General features: G+C 37.3%; 2 protein-coding genes across 6 annotated transcripts in view; both read right to left on the bottom strand.

Annotated features, from left to right (window-relative positions):
• Positions 1-147: 147 nt before the first annotated feature.
• On the bottom strand, positions 148-11585 carry LOC132843384 (transcription initiation factor TFIID subunit 3). Of its 2 annotated transcripts, none has more exons than XM_060866666.1 (18): positions 11362-11585; positions 9376-10942; positions 7637-7819; positions 6235-6520; positions 5982-6076; positions 5743-5768; positions 5447-5478; positions 5043-5337; positions 4695-4854; positions 3377-3506; positions 3240-3274; positions 2873-2945; positions 2644-2675; positions 2062-2116; positions 1297-1374; positions 1124-1174; positions 811-900; positions 148-716 (listed from the first exon to the last, which is right to left on the bottom strand). In XM_060866666.1, the coding sequence occupies exons 1-17, from the start codon at positions 11368-11370 to the stop codon at positions 831-833; spliced, it is 3177 nt and encodes a 1058-aa protein (XP_060722649.1). In that variant the 5' UTR covers positions 11371-11585; the 3' UTR covers positions 148-716; positions 811-830. The 2 variants fall into 2 exon arrangements, with proteins under 2 accessions (XP_060722649.1, XP_060722650.1); XM_060866667.1 differs by having other exon boundaries at positions 11424-11579.
• A 2332-nt stretch (positions 11586-13917) lies between these two features.
• The window catches only part of dab1a (DAB adaptor protein 1a), a 156852-nt gene continuing 153352 nt past the window's right edge, over positions 13918-17417 (bottom strand). For all 4 annotated transcript variants that reach the window (XM_060866671.1, XM_060866670.1, XM_060866674.1 and 1 more), the window contains one exon: positions 13918-16550. In XM_060866671.1, coding sequence (XP_060722654.1) covers positions 16506-16550 — 45 coding nt within the window. In that variant the 3' untranslated portion in view covers positions 13918-16505. The remainder of the gene's footprint in view (positions 16551-17417) is intronic.

The following is a 17417-nucleotide window of genomic DNA, read 5'->3' on the forward strand; positions in this document are numbered from 1 at the left end:
TGTAATATAAACTGTTTTATAACAGTTGCAATATAACCTTTTTTTTGTATTTTTTATATGGTCTAGAGCAGATAAGGCATATACCATACATATAATCATATAACTGTACACAGATGTAATACAATCAAAGGACAACAAGAGTCAAGCTGTCTTTCTGTCAGGTGATTATGTTTTGTAATGACTAAGACTACTTGAAAAATAAACTGAGGCGTGAAAATAACTATATACAGTACAAACGCAATACAGTATAGTCTTAAGTCAGAAACTATAATATCTTAGTGGATCCTCAACCAAATGATTGGTTCTTTGTTGCTTTGGCATATTTTCCAGTTTAACTTTGTGTCTTCTGAGCTCTTTGTATTATATAGCAGGTTTACAGCCAACATTATCTAGAAGGAATCTTGAATCGGATTTCTCAGAATAGCATGGCGGAAGTAAAAACACCCAGCTTCCACAAGGAAAATAATAACATCATACAGCACACTTGTTGCTGAACATTCCTCCATTCAGAGTCCTTCTCAGGTAACACGGGAGTTAAAATGAACCCCACCTTGAACCATGTGTACACCGCGTGCATGCCCACGCCTCATTTTTCTACAGGCCTGACAGCATTCTTTCACATCAGCCAGGGGGAAGAGTTGCAGTCAAGTTCTTTCATAATGTAGACAGAAGTAAGCGTACGTCGAAGTCTTTTAAAAATGTCCACAGCATGTCAGCTGGTGAAGCAAGAGCAAGCGAGTAAATATCTGAAATATCAGCTGAGAGTGCAGCAGATATTGTTAACCTTAAGCAAACATCTTAATCACATACATGGAATAAATGCCTGCTGTTCACCCCATGACGAGGTCGGCGTAGGAATCTGGAGGAGGAAGTATCTGCAGTTCTACTTCCTGTTTGAGGCTTTACAGGATAAAGGGAAGAGGATGAAATACGGGTTAATGAAACACCTGAAACATCCTGACAAGATAATTGTATGCATTCTACATGCAAAACCAGTCTGCCAGCATAGCGCATAGCACAAAATCACCCAACACATGGATAGAGTGAGGTTTTTAATCTGTCAACAATCTAAAAAATATTATAATAATTATATAAAAAATAATAATAATACTAAAACACTTACGAACTGACTGGTTCCTGAACACAGACCACAGGCATCACTGGTTCTTTGATTCTTTGCATCAAAAACAGGCAGAACAAAATGTCAGAAGGAAACACAAATATTTTCAGATACTATATTAAATTGTTTCTATTCAGATGTTAAAAAACGAATAAAGGAAGAGTGATGAGTCTTACGGTGTGTTGCTCTGCAGTACGGGGACGGTCGGCTGCGCGAAGAAGGTCGTCAGTTTATGAATCACTTCTCGTCCTCCTCTGTAAAGACACACACAGTGGTGACTCGGACTGTGACAGAGCCCTCAGAGCCACGACACACTCAGAAATATGAATTCTTAAATAAAGAAATATGATTTATTATTCATTCTGGCTGTTATCAAGTCATTTCTGGTATCAATTTATTTCTGGCTGGTATCAGTTCAATTCAATTTTATATGTGAAGTGACTTCAACACTGGAAATGGTCAGAAAAAAAATACATATATTCATTAGAGTTTAGTTCTGATTTATTGCTGTGGATTAATGCAGTGAATTTCTTCACTGTGACAAATTTACTTAAACCCAATTAACTGACAAGTCCATAACAGGTCATCAGAAGTTACTGAGAAGATGAGAAGAAGTTTTATGTCTATGCCTATAATAACATCAAGCTCAATAACAACGATTTCATAAAACTAGCACGAGTTACACAGACGCTAAACGCTTAAAAGCTTAAGAGTTAAACAGGAGCAGAATTTTTAGCCCCTCATTTAATCCTGTGATCAGCCATCACTGAAATAGCTCTATTTTCATAACATTTCTATACAACTTGCTTGCAGAAATGTAGGCATTACTGTCGGTGTAAGAATGTGTGTAATACACGACTGCATATCTTTAAATAATGAAAAATATGCATAAGATAATTCAAAGCAAATGTGTGAAAGCTGTCAGTCAGACTGTCACTTACTGAGCGGTATCACTTCTATCAGTATGTGCTGGTAGAGCAGGAACTGTCTTAGGACCTAAAGATTGCAAGATTAGGAAATGAACAATATTTGAAATATATAATGAAATACATTTGACTCGACGTATATTATTTAGAAACTACTATGAATGATGTAGCAAGAATAATGAGACTAATAGCAAAAGTGTACAGCTTTGGGACTGACAAGCCTGCAGCTGCTATATTTTAAAAGGTTAAAAAAAAAAACAGCCACACAAGTCTTATCATATCCAAGACAAACATATCAGCGTGACGCCAATCAGCAGTTAATTATAACATGCGGTTCCTGTGTGGTTAGAATGAAACCCTAGGGTCACATTGGCAGATAAATCCTGACACACACGCACACACCAACCACCAAACACATAGTAGAAAAGTGGTTAAAAATGGTAAAAATCGGATTTAATACTATGTACAAAACAAAGTGCAATGAGTTCACTATACAACTTTCATTTTTATCATTCTAATATTCTTCCTCATATTTGAATGACTCATCAAGTCAACTATCTACTATGGAGAACAAAAACACGCTTTCTTGCGACTCACCACTGTCTGGAGAAGCCAGCTGGTTCAGAACTCTGAAAGTGTGTGTGTATGTGTTTGTGTTTGAGAGAGAGAGAGAGAGAGAGAGAGAGAGAGAGAGAGAGAGAGAGAGAGAGAGAGAGAGAGAGAGAGAGAGAGAGAGAGAGAATTGTACAATTGTTACAGTGGACAAGTATCAAGATTTAAAAGACAAGAATATTTAAGAGAAGACACACTTTGTCTCGATACTCACATATCTGTGGTGTGATCCGCTGGGAAAACGGCGTCGTCGTCATCGTCACCCCACTCCTCACTGTCGTCTTCGACTAAGGATACAAAACATTCCAGTATTTACCTTATTTACCAAATAACAGCCATTAAAACGGATGACAGAATATCCAATACGTTCTTGAATGTTCAAGAATCAACCCACATGAAAAATGTTTAGCAGTGCCATGCATTAGAAGACTTTTCTTATTTTGCAGAAACAGACCGGAATAATTCACAGTCCGATAGATGATTAGACCGAACATCTATAAAATAAACCTACAAGAAAGGTAGCAAAGCAAATCATTACATTATGTATAAGTGCCTATATATGAGGATTAATATTTACTTACAACTCTCTTGGTTCAGACTGTAATGATGTGAGGACCTGCAAGAGTAAAATTTAAATCACTGCATCAACACACGCATTGCAACCACATGATGATAAACAAATTGATTAATAAACAAATTTAAAGCTATAATGTCTTACATGTCAATACTGGGGGCCTTTGAGTCTATTATCCCATTAATGCTGGGCTTATTATTAGCTTTAGCTTTATTCCCCAGCACCATCATTTCCTCAATATCCAACTCCACACTCTCCACCGGGATATAGCCATCTGAAAATCAGACAATAATACAATATAATATGTTATAGTGGAGGATAAATTGTATGTTTAGGGCAGTGGTGTCTCAAGCGATTAAGGCTCTGAGTTTAAGCACTAGCACTGCCAAGTTGCCACTGTTGGACCCTTGAGCAAGACCCTTTACTGTCTCTGTTCCAGGGGTGCTGTATCATAGCTGCCCCTGTGCTCTGACCCCAACCTCCTCAGTTGGGATACACAAAGAAAAGAATTCCACTGTGCTGCAATGTATATGTGGTGATAATAAAGGCTTCCATGCCAAATAACTTATTATTTTTTGTATTGAACTGAAACCTATATTCAGTAAACTGTATGTACACTATACATAGAAGCCACATATACATTACAGCACAGTGAAATTCTTTCTTCGCTTATCCCAACTTTGGAGGTTGGGGTCAGAGCACATGGTTAGCCATGATACAGTGCCCCTAGAGCAGAGAGGGCCATTGCTAAAGGGCCAAACTACTTGAACCCCGATCCACAACCCAGAGCTTTAACTGCTTTAGCCACCGCTGCCCCTATTCGTTATTGACTGTTTTATTTCATTCTCTTGCTCTGAAGCAGAATGATTAATAGCCAGGATGTTGTCTGACCAGATGTTGATTCCTATAATTCACCCTTTCAAGGTGGGGCATTTCCTGATCATCTGAGATGAATCATCATTGTTTACTTCACAGCAAAACACTATTGTTTTGTACCTAGTATAACATTTTGCCTTCCAGCCAGTTAGCAGTGATACAGCAGATGTAAGCCTAAAAAAATCTCAGTTCTCTCTCAGCTAAAGGTGACTATATCGTCTCTCTCTCTCTCTCTCTCTCTCTCTCTCTCTCTCTTTTCTCTCTCTCTCTCTCTCTCTCTCTCTCTCTCTCTCTCTCTCTCTCTCTCTCTCTCTATATATATATATATATATATATATATATATATATATATATATATATCTCTCTCTCTCTCTCTCTCTCTCTCTCTCTCTCTCTCTCTCTCTCTCTCTCAAAGTTCCCAGGGAATCTCCACAGCATGAAACTGCAATCTAACAGCTAGGCTTTTAAAAATATGAAAATAAACACAGCTAATATAGAAAATAGCTGCTGTCCAAAGGGCACACAGATTATGTTTAACCCTTAATTTCATATCTGCTTTATCACATTATTGTTTAAGATCACTCACATTTGTTTGTACTGTCCCTAGCCAGCCATTTTCCTTTAGGGCAGTCTGTGGTGCGAATGATGCTGACGATATCTCCGGCTTTTATCCCCAGATCATCTTTCCGGCCCTTAGTGCTCTCTGTCACTTTAGCCTGGTACAAGGCCTCCTCCTCTCCTGTGATCTACAGACATATATCAAAAGAAAGATATGTGAAGGCACGGAAGTGGGCGGAGTTGTTTGTTTATTTATTTATTTTTTAATTTTTTATTTATTTATTTTTATTTATTATTTATTTGTATTATGAAGACCAAACCTTTTCAAAATAAAGTCCAAAATAATGCATAAACCTCCATCACTGCATTGTCATACCTTGAATTTCTTCTTTATTTCATTTTCTTTCTTCTCCTTCTCTTTCTGTTCCTTCTTTTCTTTGTCCTTCTCTTTCTGTCCCTTCTTTTCTTTTTCCTTCTCTTTTAGCTCCTTCTTGTCTTTTTCCTTCTCTTTCAGCTCCTTCTCCTTCTGCTCTTTCTTCTTATCCTTCTGTTCCTTCTTTTCTTTCTCCTTCTCTTTCTGCTCCTTTTCTTTTTCCTTCTCTTTCTCTTTGTCCTTCTGCCTTTGTTTTTCTTTCAACTTCATTTCCTTTTCATCTGACACAGAGTTCTTTCTATAAGTATAAAAATAACAGGAAATAATAAGCTGGTAATGTATTAATATCTATTGTAGCTATTCTATTAAGAATAACAAATAAAATTGAATAACAGATTAAAACCTACTTGGAGAATATTTTCTTGGGGTGTTCCTCTGTCTAAACATAAAGATATTGCACAAAAAAAAACATTTAATGAAAAATCCTTCACATATATGTATATATATATATATATATATATATACATATATATATATATATATATATATATATATATATATATATATATAGCTAGCACTAAAATCAAATACAATTTCTTTTATCCTTGCATCTTATTTCAGAAACTGCAGCAACTCAGTATAAAAGAATTATATCTCATATTGTTGTAAGTCAGTGATGATATATAGATAATATGGTACTTACCACAACAGGTGTTTCAGCATATGGATCTAAAATTCAACAAAATCAAATATTTAATATGTAAATAGTTTTTATCTCTTGGTACATTACTATGGAATTATTATTATAAGTTGAAAATACTTATTTGCTTTAGCCTAATGAAGGTGCATTTACTCTTTCTATCAAAACAAAAGCTACTCTGTGAACAATGCTGATAATATCCACAGAAAAAATGTGCCACAGAAAAAAGGTTGGTTTCATACTCTTAGGAGATCCTTTGCGTAGTTTCTTTGGTGCTTTACTTTTCTTTCCGGTTGCCATGTCTTCCAAATCTGTGCTGCTGTAGCTGAATTGTTTTCTATGGTAAAAGAAAGGATATCAGCTGCTAATGCATCCATTTAGCTAGCAGGAACAAGCTAAAGAATTGCAGTTACTTTAAGAACAAACAAGGACATGGTTTAAGAGATATACTCCTGGTCTGTGTTCTAAATCATTTTATAAATCTTAAAGATTTACCCTGTTGGAGATAGAAGAGCTGGACTGGAAAGAGAGTTTGTTGCCGAATCTGAATATTCAGTAGCTACTGTCTTGGGAAGTCCGGTATCTGTAGAGTCCATATGTAGGTTTTGATGTTTGGGATTTAAGTGTTCGAAAAATGCTCCTTCATGAACTGATGTGACAGAATTTCTATGATCTGGAGCGTTGTCTTGTGACCCAACTCTTTCAGCTAAATCCCAAATTTCTGTATCTTCACCTCTTGAATCCTTTGGGTTAAATTCAGCAGGAGCGTGAATAATTATTTCTGTAACAAGAAACATGTTGGGTCATATGTATTCCCAATAATGCCTAGAGAAATCTACTGCATGGACTGTAAAAGAACTATGTAAATGCCTGTTTGCCAAAGTTTATTTACATTATTATCTAATCAATTTCAGACTTTGAGTATCAGACTGTAAGACACTGTTGAGAGTCGGCAACATACAGTACAGCCATTCAGTATACAGTCTAATATCTTGTTTTCGAGTGGTTTTAGATGTACCTTTGTTCAACTTTGTTCCCACACAGAAGGCTAATATTTTTACCCTATGCTATCAAGGGTTAGCAAAATCCCCAATCTTGAAATTCACACAAAAGATCTGATACCAGCCCCCAGGAAAACTGCTCACTGGTAAAGGGAATCACATTTTTCTTCTTATTAAACATACTGTCTTATGGTTAGGACATTAGACATACTGTCTTCACTTACACTTACTTTATTTTGTGATCAAAGAGATAAAATATATAATGATAAATAATCCTGTCATTAATGTCCTGTCTTCTACTCAACCTACACTAAAAATCTTAGAAAAAGGAAGCATGAGGCAGCATGATTCCTGCCCCTATGTGCCTCCATACTGTAAGCTGTCTTTGCTGTTCCCATATACAGTATTATCACTAGGTGGAGGTGCATGCAGTACCACAACTGAGCAACATCTCAAATGGTAACTCATATCTGTCTAATACCTATTTTTTTTAATCACTGGTCACTCAAAGTATAACTAGTATCTCAACAAAATTTTAAATGGATCTGTCGATGACTTTCTCAAAATGTGTTGAAAGGTTGATATATCTGATTGAGCTCTGACCCACATGACACTGTGAATGATCCACTACTGGTATATAGTTATCACAGTATTTGCTATCTTGATAAGAGAGATTCCTATGCAGAGGTAACATGAAATAACTCAACTGAACTAAATAACAATTGTCTTAAGGTAGCTTAGCTATGACTTAGCTATAATACTAATACTACTACTAATAAAAATAACACTAATACAGTTCTGCTTCCAATTACGCTCAACGAATACATACTCTTCCTGCAGAGAAACATTAAATATAACAATGGAAAAGTCTCATGCATGGTTTGAGGTAGTTCTACCTTTGTCCTCCAGGGGCAGACTTGGCTGAATAGTGGACTTCATGTCTTTGCTTGGGAGCTGAGGTGGTTTCTCTGGTGTGAGACCACCATTTGGGACAGACGACAGGGGCTTTCTGGGAGGAGGTGGAGGAGGCATAACAGGTCTTTGCACAACCACCATCTTTGGAGCAGGTGAACTATTCACTAAAGACAGAAGTGACAGGTTAACAATCAAGTATGCTCCAAAACTGCATAATCCAGAGACTGCATTATTACATGCCAAACACAATCAGTCATATGTGGTAGTACTTGGCAGATGACTCATACTGAGAGCTCTGTCATCCTGTATATGAAAGAAATCTTGCACTGCACCATCCCAAAAGCATTTGTCAGATACTTTACATACCAACACATACCAACCCTCCAAAAGTCCATCCCAACACATGAAAAAAGTCTAACAGTGAATTTGTATGTCTGCATAACTTATTAGAAGTTCACCATCCTGTAGTTTTGTTTTGTTTTGTTTTTTAAAACCTGGCTTGTTAGGTTGTTCCTGAGTTTTTAAAGATCTTGCTTTATTACTGCAGGTATATCTTTTATTAATAAACAGTACTTTATTATACTATTATACTGGCCACTTTAATTACTGCTTATAACTGCTTATAAACACAATTATCCAATCTGCTAATAATCTGACACCAGCCCAATGCATAAAATCATGTACATACAGGAAAAGAGCTTTATATCACATCATACATTCAAATTGGAGCGGATTATATTATACAAAACTGATATTATACAAATTTGGTATTATTTCTTCCCTAAGCTTTCTTATAGTAAAATGTATAGCATCAGCTGATGGGCTGTATGGATATCCTAAAGATCACCATGATATTGTTGAGGATGGTACCAGAAAAACACCCTGAAGATGGATGTGGATGTTCATCTAACCCTAGCCAAAGACTGCAGCTGGAATGCAGCTCATGTCTCAGTCATTAAACAGTCAAAAATTACACTATTTTATGATAAACAAAAAGTTAAATCTGTAATGAAATCATAAGTGACGCTGATGCTCATGTTTCTTTCAAAACTCTTAGCACTGCTTGACTCTACTGTACACAGTAATAGAATCGTAATGATCTATAATTGTACTATCAAGTGCCAGACAAATGATAATGATTTCCCATGAAGGTTTCTTCCTCATTAGATTTCAGGAAGATTGTTCTTGTCAGTATTCTTGTTGAATCTGACTTCCTCATTATGGATAAATGTAAACATTTTTAATTTTAGATTCACTTTTGACTGTGGCAAGGTTTTGATAACATATTGGCTTGTGAATGGTGCACAAAAGCATCCAATAAATGACAGCTATGAAACCAAAACAAATGGGAATAGCCAAAATGGTTAGACATAGGCTAATTCAAAAGGCCACTCTTTAGAACAATGCTAAGCAGAAAAGCATCTCAGAACAAGCCGAAACTTGAGGCAGATGGACTATGACATCAGAAGACCGCATTGGTTTCTATTCTTGTCAACCAAGAACAGAAACAGTGGGGTGGGGTGATTCTGCTGCCTCATATTTGGCTGAATGAGTAATTGCATGAATGATCAGAAACACAAGTGTTCCAATTGAAGACTAGTACAAAACCTTCTCTGAACATTGAATTAAAAATGCTTGGCCAAATTTCTATTGAACAGAAATGTGCAATACAAAAGATTTTAAGAACTTAAAAACTTTAATAAACCAAACGCTAACTTACTGTGATCTTGGTTATTGAGAGATGTTCCATGAGGCTCGATGTTATACTCTGCGTTTGCTGCTTTTTCTGCCTTGCCCTCATAGTCAACAGGGGGGATATCAAGAAGATTCACAAAAGGTTCAGGGGCATTTGAGGCATCCACATGTAAAACTGGTTCAGCATGGGCTGTCTCTGGTGGTGAAGAGACAAGTGGAGAATTGCTAGGCAAATCTTCTTCAAGTACAGGCAGAATTTCAGGAGTGGATAACTGAGTCCCCACTATAGTCTTACCACGCTCCCCACGCTTAGCCTTTTCTAGAAGTTTAAGCAGTCGTTGATCACAAGAGTTATGCTTAACAGGGGACATCTCTTCTGCTCTTGCTAGAGCAGAGACCACTGAAGTGACTGAGGGTGAGTTGAGCAATGGAACTTCCAAGGGTTTCTCAGTGTGGTCATTCAATTTGGGTGATTCAGTTACCCTGTTTTCTGCTATTGACTCAAAATTCATTGATGGAGATATGCTTGCTGGTAAAGGACTGAACGTGAAAACAGGCTCTGAATATGAAAAAGAGGAATCTGTATGATATTGTGGAGGACTTTGGAGAACTGGAGTAGCAGAAAGGGAAGCCCAAGGAAATAAAGGCTCAGAAGTAGCATAGGGAGAAATATCTACATCAGACGGGCCATCAGAAAAGTCCTCAGGAAAAATTGGAGGTGGAATGTTCATGTCAAATATATCAGAGCTTTCTGGAATTGTCGTTGCAGCTTCTGGTAAATTATTTGTAAAAATATCTGCTGTTGGACTTATGGCCTGGGAATTATGTCTAAGAGGAACTTCTGGCCTTGGGATCTCCATTTGAGGACCATTTTGGTGAACAGGATGTGGAACTTTCAGGGCAGGAGATTTTGAGGGTGAAAATGCTGGAGGAGAAATAACTCGTGGAGAAATAACTTGAGGAGTGATAGTAGGGTTTGCTCTAACAGGTGGAACAAGAGCCTTGGGAACCACAGACTTTTTATCAGTAGCCTCTGCCTTGGCATGAGTAGAAATGCTGGAATCTGAATGATCAAGGACAGGGGTAGCTGGTACATCCCATTCTGAGAAGTGTATCATTCCTTCCTCATCGTTGTCTCTCTTGTTTACTATAGCGTTCTTGAATGGTGTAGGGACTTTGACTGGTGTCTCCAGACCTGGAGACTTTGGGATAGATTCATGTTTGGGTTTCTGTTCTAAGACTGGTGAAACAGGACTCGTGGGCAAAATCTTTTTATCTTTCATGGCTTGTTTGATAAGATCTGCTTCCTTCTTCTGGTTCTTATCCAGCAAAATAGGCTTTGGCTTTACCTCTGAGGTTTCAGGCTGAGATAGTGGGCGGGTCTTTTTGTCATCTTTAAAGACCACACGAGGAGCCATGCGATTCTCCACGGCTGAGTTGATGGAAGCAATTAGGGGGTTGCTGATTTTTGAGGTGGGAGAAATTGGGGGGATGGTTTTGGGTTTCTCTGGAATGGCAGGTTTGGTTCGGCTCCTTGAAAAATCATCATTCTGGAACCTTTCCCTCAGGGTCTTAACTTTCATCTCTTCACCCTGGAGAGCAATGAAACATACACAGAGCAAAACTCTTAACAGAATGCGTGGCATCAGCATTGTTTTTTTTGGTTTGTTTTTTTTTTTGTTACATTTAGCTGAAGTCAAATTCCTAAACCAGAATCACTGCAAGAAACAAACCAGAATCTACATTTTCCCCTTTTCACTTCAAGTTACTAAACATAATTCCATGTCCAGTTGTCACTACAATGGGAAGCTTAAAATCTATAGTAAACATATTTCCTGTCAGATATTCTGAACATTTTCTGAACTTGTTTTACATATAGATAATATATGTATTACATACTACTTATAAGTATGTATATATTTCATATATAATTCTATAAAGCCGAAACAGTAAGTCAACAAATTCAATAAGTTAATAGTAAATCCATTCAAACATGACAACATAAACTTGCCTGTTCCATCGTATGTAGTACCAAATTGTAATCCAACTTCAAAAAAACAGGACTTTCCTTACCATCACCTAAGTGTCATCTCACTGTTAATCCAACAAATTACTCAACGTAAATTAATCCAATCCGAAACGAGATAACATACGCATGAGGAAAACAAATCCAAAGTAATGTTTGCGACCTATGCTACGCGGCAGTGTTTCTGGAATAAATACGGATGGACCATTCACAAGTAAATCACTAAAAGGCACTTGGTCTTGTTAGACGAGTCCCGCCCGGGTATGACACACAGCCATCAACACACTTCTGACTGTTTGCTTTTACAAAGAATGTGGTCCAGCAGGCAAGGCCTGGGCTGAGCGTAAGCAGCAGCTGCCTGCATAGTAGGAGTGCTTTGGGTATCGTCTTAGTTTCAGCTCAGTTTCTTCTAATACGTAAAGGGATTACTCTCTATATTAATCATCAATGTAAATTATAGCAACGAGTATATCCTCCTTGCTGTTGCTATACTGGTACATTGTAAGAGGCATCGTTGGATAATTTAGAATCTATTGTTCTGTTGTTTCTTTTGAATAGTGTTTAACTCTGACAAATTTTATATAACACACATACTATGGTAATGTCTTTTACAATATTTTATGAACTATCGCAGTCCTCAGGTCAGCTTTTCACCAGTTGAAACACCTATCACCAGGAGCATCGCTATTTACTCATTTTACCAGAACATGAACCCCAGTAAAGTGATGTGTCCCCTTAAAAAAATTCCTCTAAATCATTGTGTGATGAGATAGATTGCAGTAGATCTGTGTGAAAATAGTATTTAAGATTCATTGAATGTTATAGTGAAAATGGCCATGGTAAAAATAGTTCCAAGATATAAAAATATAGAGTTTGTCATCAACCAAATAGTTTTGATACTAATGTAAAAAAAAAAAAAAAAATTATACGTAAATTAAAATGTAAATTGTACAAAAATAAAATGATCTGCATTACCTACTTACATTGATGCCTCTTACATAATAGGATTTACATACATGCATACATACATACATACATACATACATACATACATACATACAGTACATACATACATACATACAGTACATACATACATACATACATACATACATACAGTACATACATACATACATACATACATACAGTACATACATACATACATACATACAGTACATACAGTACATACAGTACATACATACATAAATACAGTACATACATACTTACCACTGAATGCTTTGGGGCTGGTTTTTTGCGGGAAAAAAAAGAATTCTCAGTCTGGTATGCGCCTGCTAGAAATTTTGAAGTATTTTGTAACATTCCTGGGGACCTGTGACTCAATAGTGATCAAATTGTAGAACCACCACCCAAATACTGTACCACACCAGCAATATGGAGCTCAGATATCTTCGGTTTACTAAATTATAATGACCATCTTTTAACATGCACTTTTATGAAGTCCAGTCTGCAGTATCTACTTTAACACTGCGCACCCATAATGCACCAAAACTATAGGACCACCTATAGGTGCAAATTTAATAAAGTTAAGCTGAACAATGTGAATTAATATAATCAGTTAATCTAAATCTGACAATAAATAACTAAGCAAATTCTATGTTTTGTTTGTTTGTTTGTTTGTTTTTATTTTTTTCAAATGGAAAGAAAATGAAGGCTTAATGTCCAAGTCATGAATAAAATATGAACCCAATTAGGCTAACTACTGTTTAAGAGAAACATCAATGCCTGTTTAGAAGTGGAACATTTGTAGTGACTGTTTAACTGTGCAGCGTTATTGGTGCAATCACTCATAGACTGTAAACATGACAGATAAGCGAGAACCGTGCTAAACATACACACCTGTGGGTGATCACAAAGTATTCATCAGTATATATAGTGTTGGTTTATATTAGAATATTGCACTTTAGATAAAAGAACAAGGTGAGTACACTCATGATTTAACAAGGTGTGTATTCTTTTTCCCTGTCAGGTGTGTCTGAAGAGCATGTTCTTCCTGTGCTTCAAGGGTTTCCTCTGGGTTTCCTGATTTCCTCCCCAGTGCAAATACTGTACATATACAGTAGACTGACTATCTGTAAATTGATATTATTGTGTGAATAAGTGTGTGTGTGTGAGTATGATTGTGCCCTGTGATGGCTTGGCATCATGCCCAGTGTGTCTCCTGCATTGTGCCCCAAATCCCTTGGGATAGATCCAGGCTTCCTGCAACAGTGTAGGATAAACAATAAATAAAACGGATGGATGTTTTTAGCCAAAACACTTACTTGTGTGTAGCATACATTAATATTATTTTTTTTCCCCCTAGAAGCATCAATACATGGGGATTATGTAAAAAAAAAAAAAAAAAAGAAAAGACACATTTGTGAGACAGACAGACAGACAGACAGACAGAAAGACAGACAGACAGACACCTATATACCAAGACTAAGAAACCAATACCAAGACTAAGAAAAGACTAAAAGAAAGTGTTTGGCACTTGCCAATATGCACATATTAATGAAATCTCCTGAAGAAAATAACAAGGTCTAATTTGTTCATGTGTTTATTGGTACAGTATTACTTGGTGGGATATGTAAACCAAAGAGGAAAAAAAAAAAAATCTAAAAATCCACTGTAGAATGTCATCTTCACTGAGATAAAAAATAAGACGTTCTTTTACATTAACAAACCATTAGCTGAGGTAAAGTTAAAACAGGTCTAGAAACATAGTCAAAGCATTATGATCCTCCGTCTCTTCTCCTGGCTTCACAAGCTTCTTATTATATCCCAAGTGGAGTTTATGAACTTTTAAAGGGCCAAAATGGCTCTCGGATTAAACCAGGACACTGGCCATAAAATAGGGAGTATTAATCATTATGTGGAATGAAATGCAAGGAGAACTTGCTACTCATGTCTCTCTCTCTCTGTCTCGCTCACACTCACACACGTAACTAGCAGTTTGGGATCTTGGTTTAATTGAAGTTTTGGGTGGATGTGAAGCCAAAGGCGATTTTCAAGAAATTGTCAATAAGGTGAATTTAAACATGACTATGAGTATGTGTATGTGTGTGTGTGTGTTTGGGTGTGTGTGTTTGGGAATGCACATATAAATGAATGAGGTCATGCATGTTTAGTGGTTGCGCCGGTATGCCTGGTGACATATAAAATCAAAGGATTAAAAAAAATAAAAAATTTAAATAGCAACCCACATGGCAGGGTAGCTTGAGAATGAGACCTGACTGCATTAAAATACCACAAGGTTATGAGCACGTGACCCAGTCTGTAATCAGCACTGCAAATTATTATTATTATTTTTATTTATTTATTTATTTATTTATTTATTTATTTATTTATTTGCTTGTTTAGTTTTAAATACAGTAACAGGATTTTTGGTGGAAAAAAAACCCAAAACATACACTTTGGAAACGTATCTTAGGAAATGCAAGTCCATGTATTTTGGAAAGTCTGTATCCTTTTGGAATGAGTTTAAGGCTCAGTTGTGTTCTTTTAACTTTCACTCACACCCAGTAATTAAAAAAATTAGGTTTTGAAGAAACTCTGTCAAGCCTATACTTGTTCAATTATCGTATTGAAGTATATATAAAAATGAGACTCGTGCTGTGACACTTGAGGTATTTTAACCACCGGCTTTTCTTCGTTGTATCCAAAAGATGTGCGCAACTTAAGTAAACCAAACATGCACAGACGTTCGACAGCAACGTAAATCACAGAGGGGAATTTTAGACACATGTAGATATTGCTTGGGTTCCATGTTGAGCTTGCATCACTTAAGCCTGCCTATTTTATGGCACAGAGGTCCGGCAGAAAGAATGAACATTTTTCTATCATCATCATCATCATCATCAGCATTATTGTTGGCATTACTGTTATTTACAAAATGAGTTTGGCAAACCAATGATCTGATGCCTTAAAGCCTTGTTTATCCTTAAAACATGTCTCAAGTCGGCCTCAAGGTCTCCACTGACTTATAAAATAAAAATCCCGCTTTCAATGTCGTTTTTTTTTTTTTTTTTGTGTTGTTTGTTTTTTGTCTTATTGGTATTATATAAAAGCTATAGAGAAGGAACAGTTCGATCACAGACACAGCTTGTTTTGGCAACGTCCGCTCCGTCGCAAGGTCTTCTCCGTATGAGCTGCTCAAAAGTCTTTCCAGCAAAAAAAGAAAGAAAGAAAGATAGAAAGAAAAGAAAGAGATTTTGGCAAAGTCACTCCTTGAGTCAGATCTCTGTCTGAAAGGTAAACAGAGAAAGACGAAGTCTCTTTTTTGTCGTTTCTGCATAGCTCTCTAGCAGCAGAATCTCAAAGAGATCGGGGAGCAAAACCAAACAAACCCAAATGGATAAATCACATAATCCTATGGATGGATCAAATGGATTACTCTGTAATCGATTGCTCTGGCCTGGACAATGCAGAGAGATGACAGTGCAGAGACTGGGATTATGCCTGGATCATGAAGCAATGATTTCTTGAACTCTCACTTAAGTGAGGGAGTATATTTGTGTGTGTGTGTGTGTGTGTGTGTGTGTGTGTGTGTGTGTGTGTACAGTGGAATGTGGCACCTCTCAGACTTTGCACTCATACTACCTTGGCTAGATGGTATGAGATTGAGACAGAAACAGAGATCAAAGGAATGACACATAGTGAACAATAGTGTGAAGATCATCATCATCATCATCATCATCATCATCATCATCATCAGCTGTATCTAATATTCCATGTTCAGTTTATGAGTGTATGAAACACTGTGCGACAAAGAGCTCAATGGAAGGACAGATAGAAGAGAGGAGCGTCCAGTCTGCACTTCTCCACACAGAGTGAGAACCAGAGGGGGACTGAAGGTCAAGAAGGCTGGAGTGATCCATCACAGGTGAGCTCTGAATACCATTCACTCTCATGCAACCACACACACATACACACACACACAGTCATCAGCCCGTCACTTCTCTTTCTCTTCATTTCACTCACATTTTTGTTCTCTTGTTCACACACACATATGCGCCCACACCCACATCCACACACACACACCCACATCCACACCCATAGTCGCTCTAAGGGTTTGGTCTCTTGCTCCACCCTGAGCAGTGTTCAGATGTGTGCAGTCCTCCCATGATCCTTCACTTCTTCCCTTTGCAGATCTTGGCGTAGAGAGGGTCCTTCCCCTAGAAAAACATATAATCCTGGCTCATTATTTTTAATCGCTGATGAAATTCGAATGTATCCACTCATATATCCACTTAGACATTACACATATAAATATAGAGTGAAATAGATGTATTGATAAGATGTTTCAGTATCATAAATCCAGCAAAAATATTCTTGTGATGCCATTGATTGGAAAAATAGATTGCATAATAAACTGGCACTTTATAAAATGTACCATAAGATAAAAACATGTACATATACATACATATGTGTGAGTGTGTGTGTGTGTGTGTGTGTGTGTGTGTTTGATGTGCCTAAACTGCATACACTACTAATCAGTCCTGATGTAGTATACAGTGTTTGATGATAGTACAACTGATGTAACTGCTCTTAAGTTTATTAGATATTTCATTCATTCATTCATTCATTCATCTTCTACCGCTTATCCGAACTACCTCGGGTCACGGGGAGCCTGTGCCTATCTCAGGCGTCATCGGGCATCAAGGCAGGATACACCCTGGACGGAGTGCCAACCCATCACATGACACACACACTCTCATTCACTCACACAATCACACACTAGGGACAATTTTCCAGAGATGCCAATCAACCTACCATGCATGTCTTTGGACCGGGGGAGGAAACCGGAGTACCCGGAGGAAACCCCCGAGGCACGGGGAGAACATGCAAACTCCACACACACAAGGTGGAGGCAGGAATCGAACCCCGACCCTGGAGGTGTGAGGCGAACGTGCTAACCACTAAGCCACCGTGCCCCCTTTAGATATTTCAATTATAGTTAATAAAAAAAAGTCTACTGGTAAATGACTGAATTGGCAAACAAACAAAAGAAGGAAATATTTGAGTCGTCTCGGATTTTAAAT

The sequence above is a fragment of the Tachysurus vachellii genome, chromosome 3 (genome assembly GCF_030014155.1).
Source record: "Tachysurus vachellii isolate PV-2020 chromosome 3, HZAU_Pvac_v1, whole genome shotgun sequence".
NCBI classification, from domain to species: Eukaryota; Metazoa; Chordata; class Actinopteri; order Siluriformes; family Bagridae; genus Tachysurus; species Tachysurus vachellii.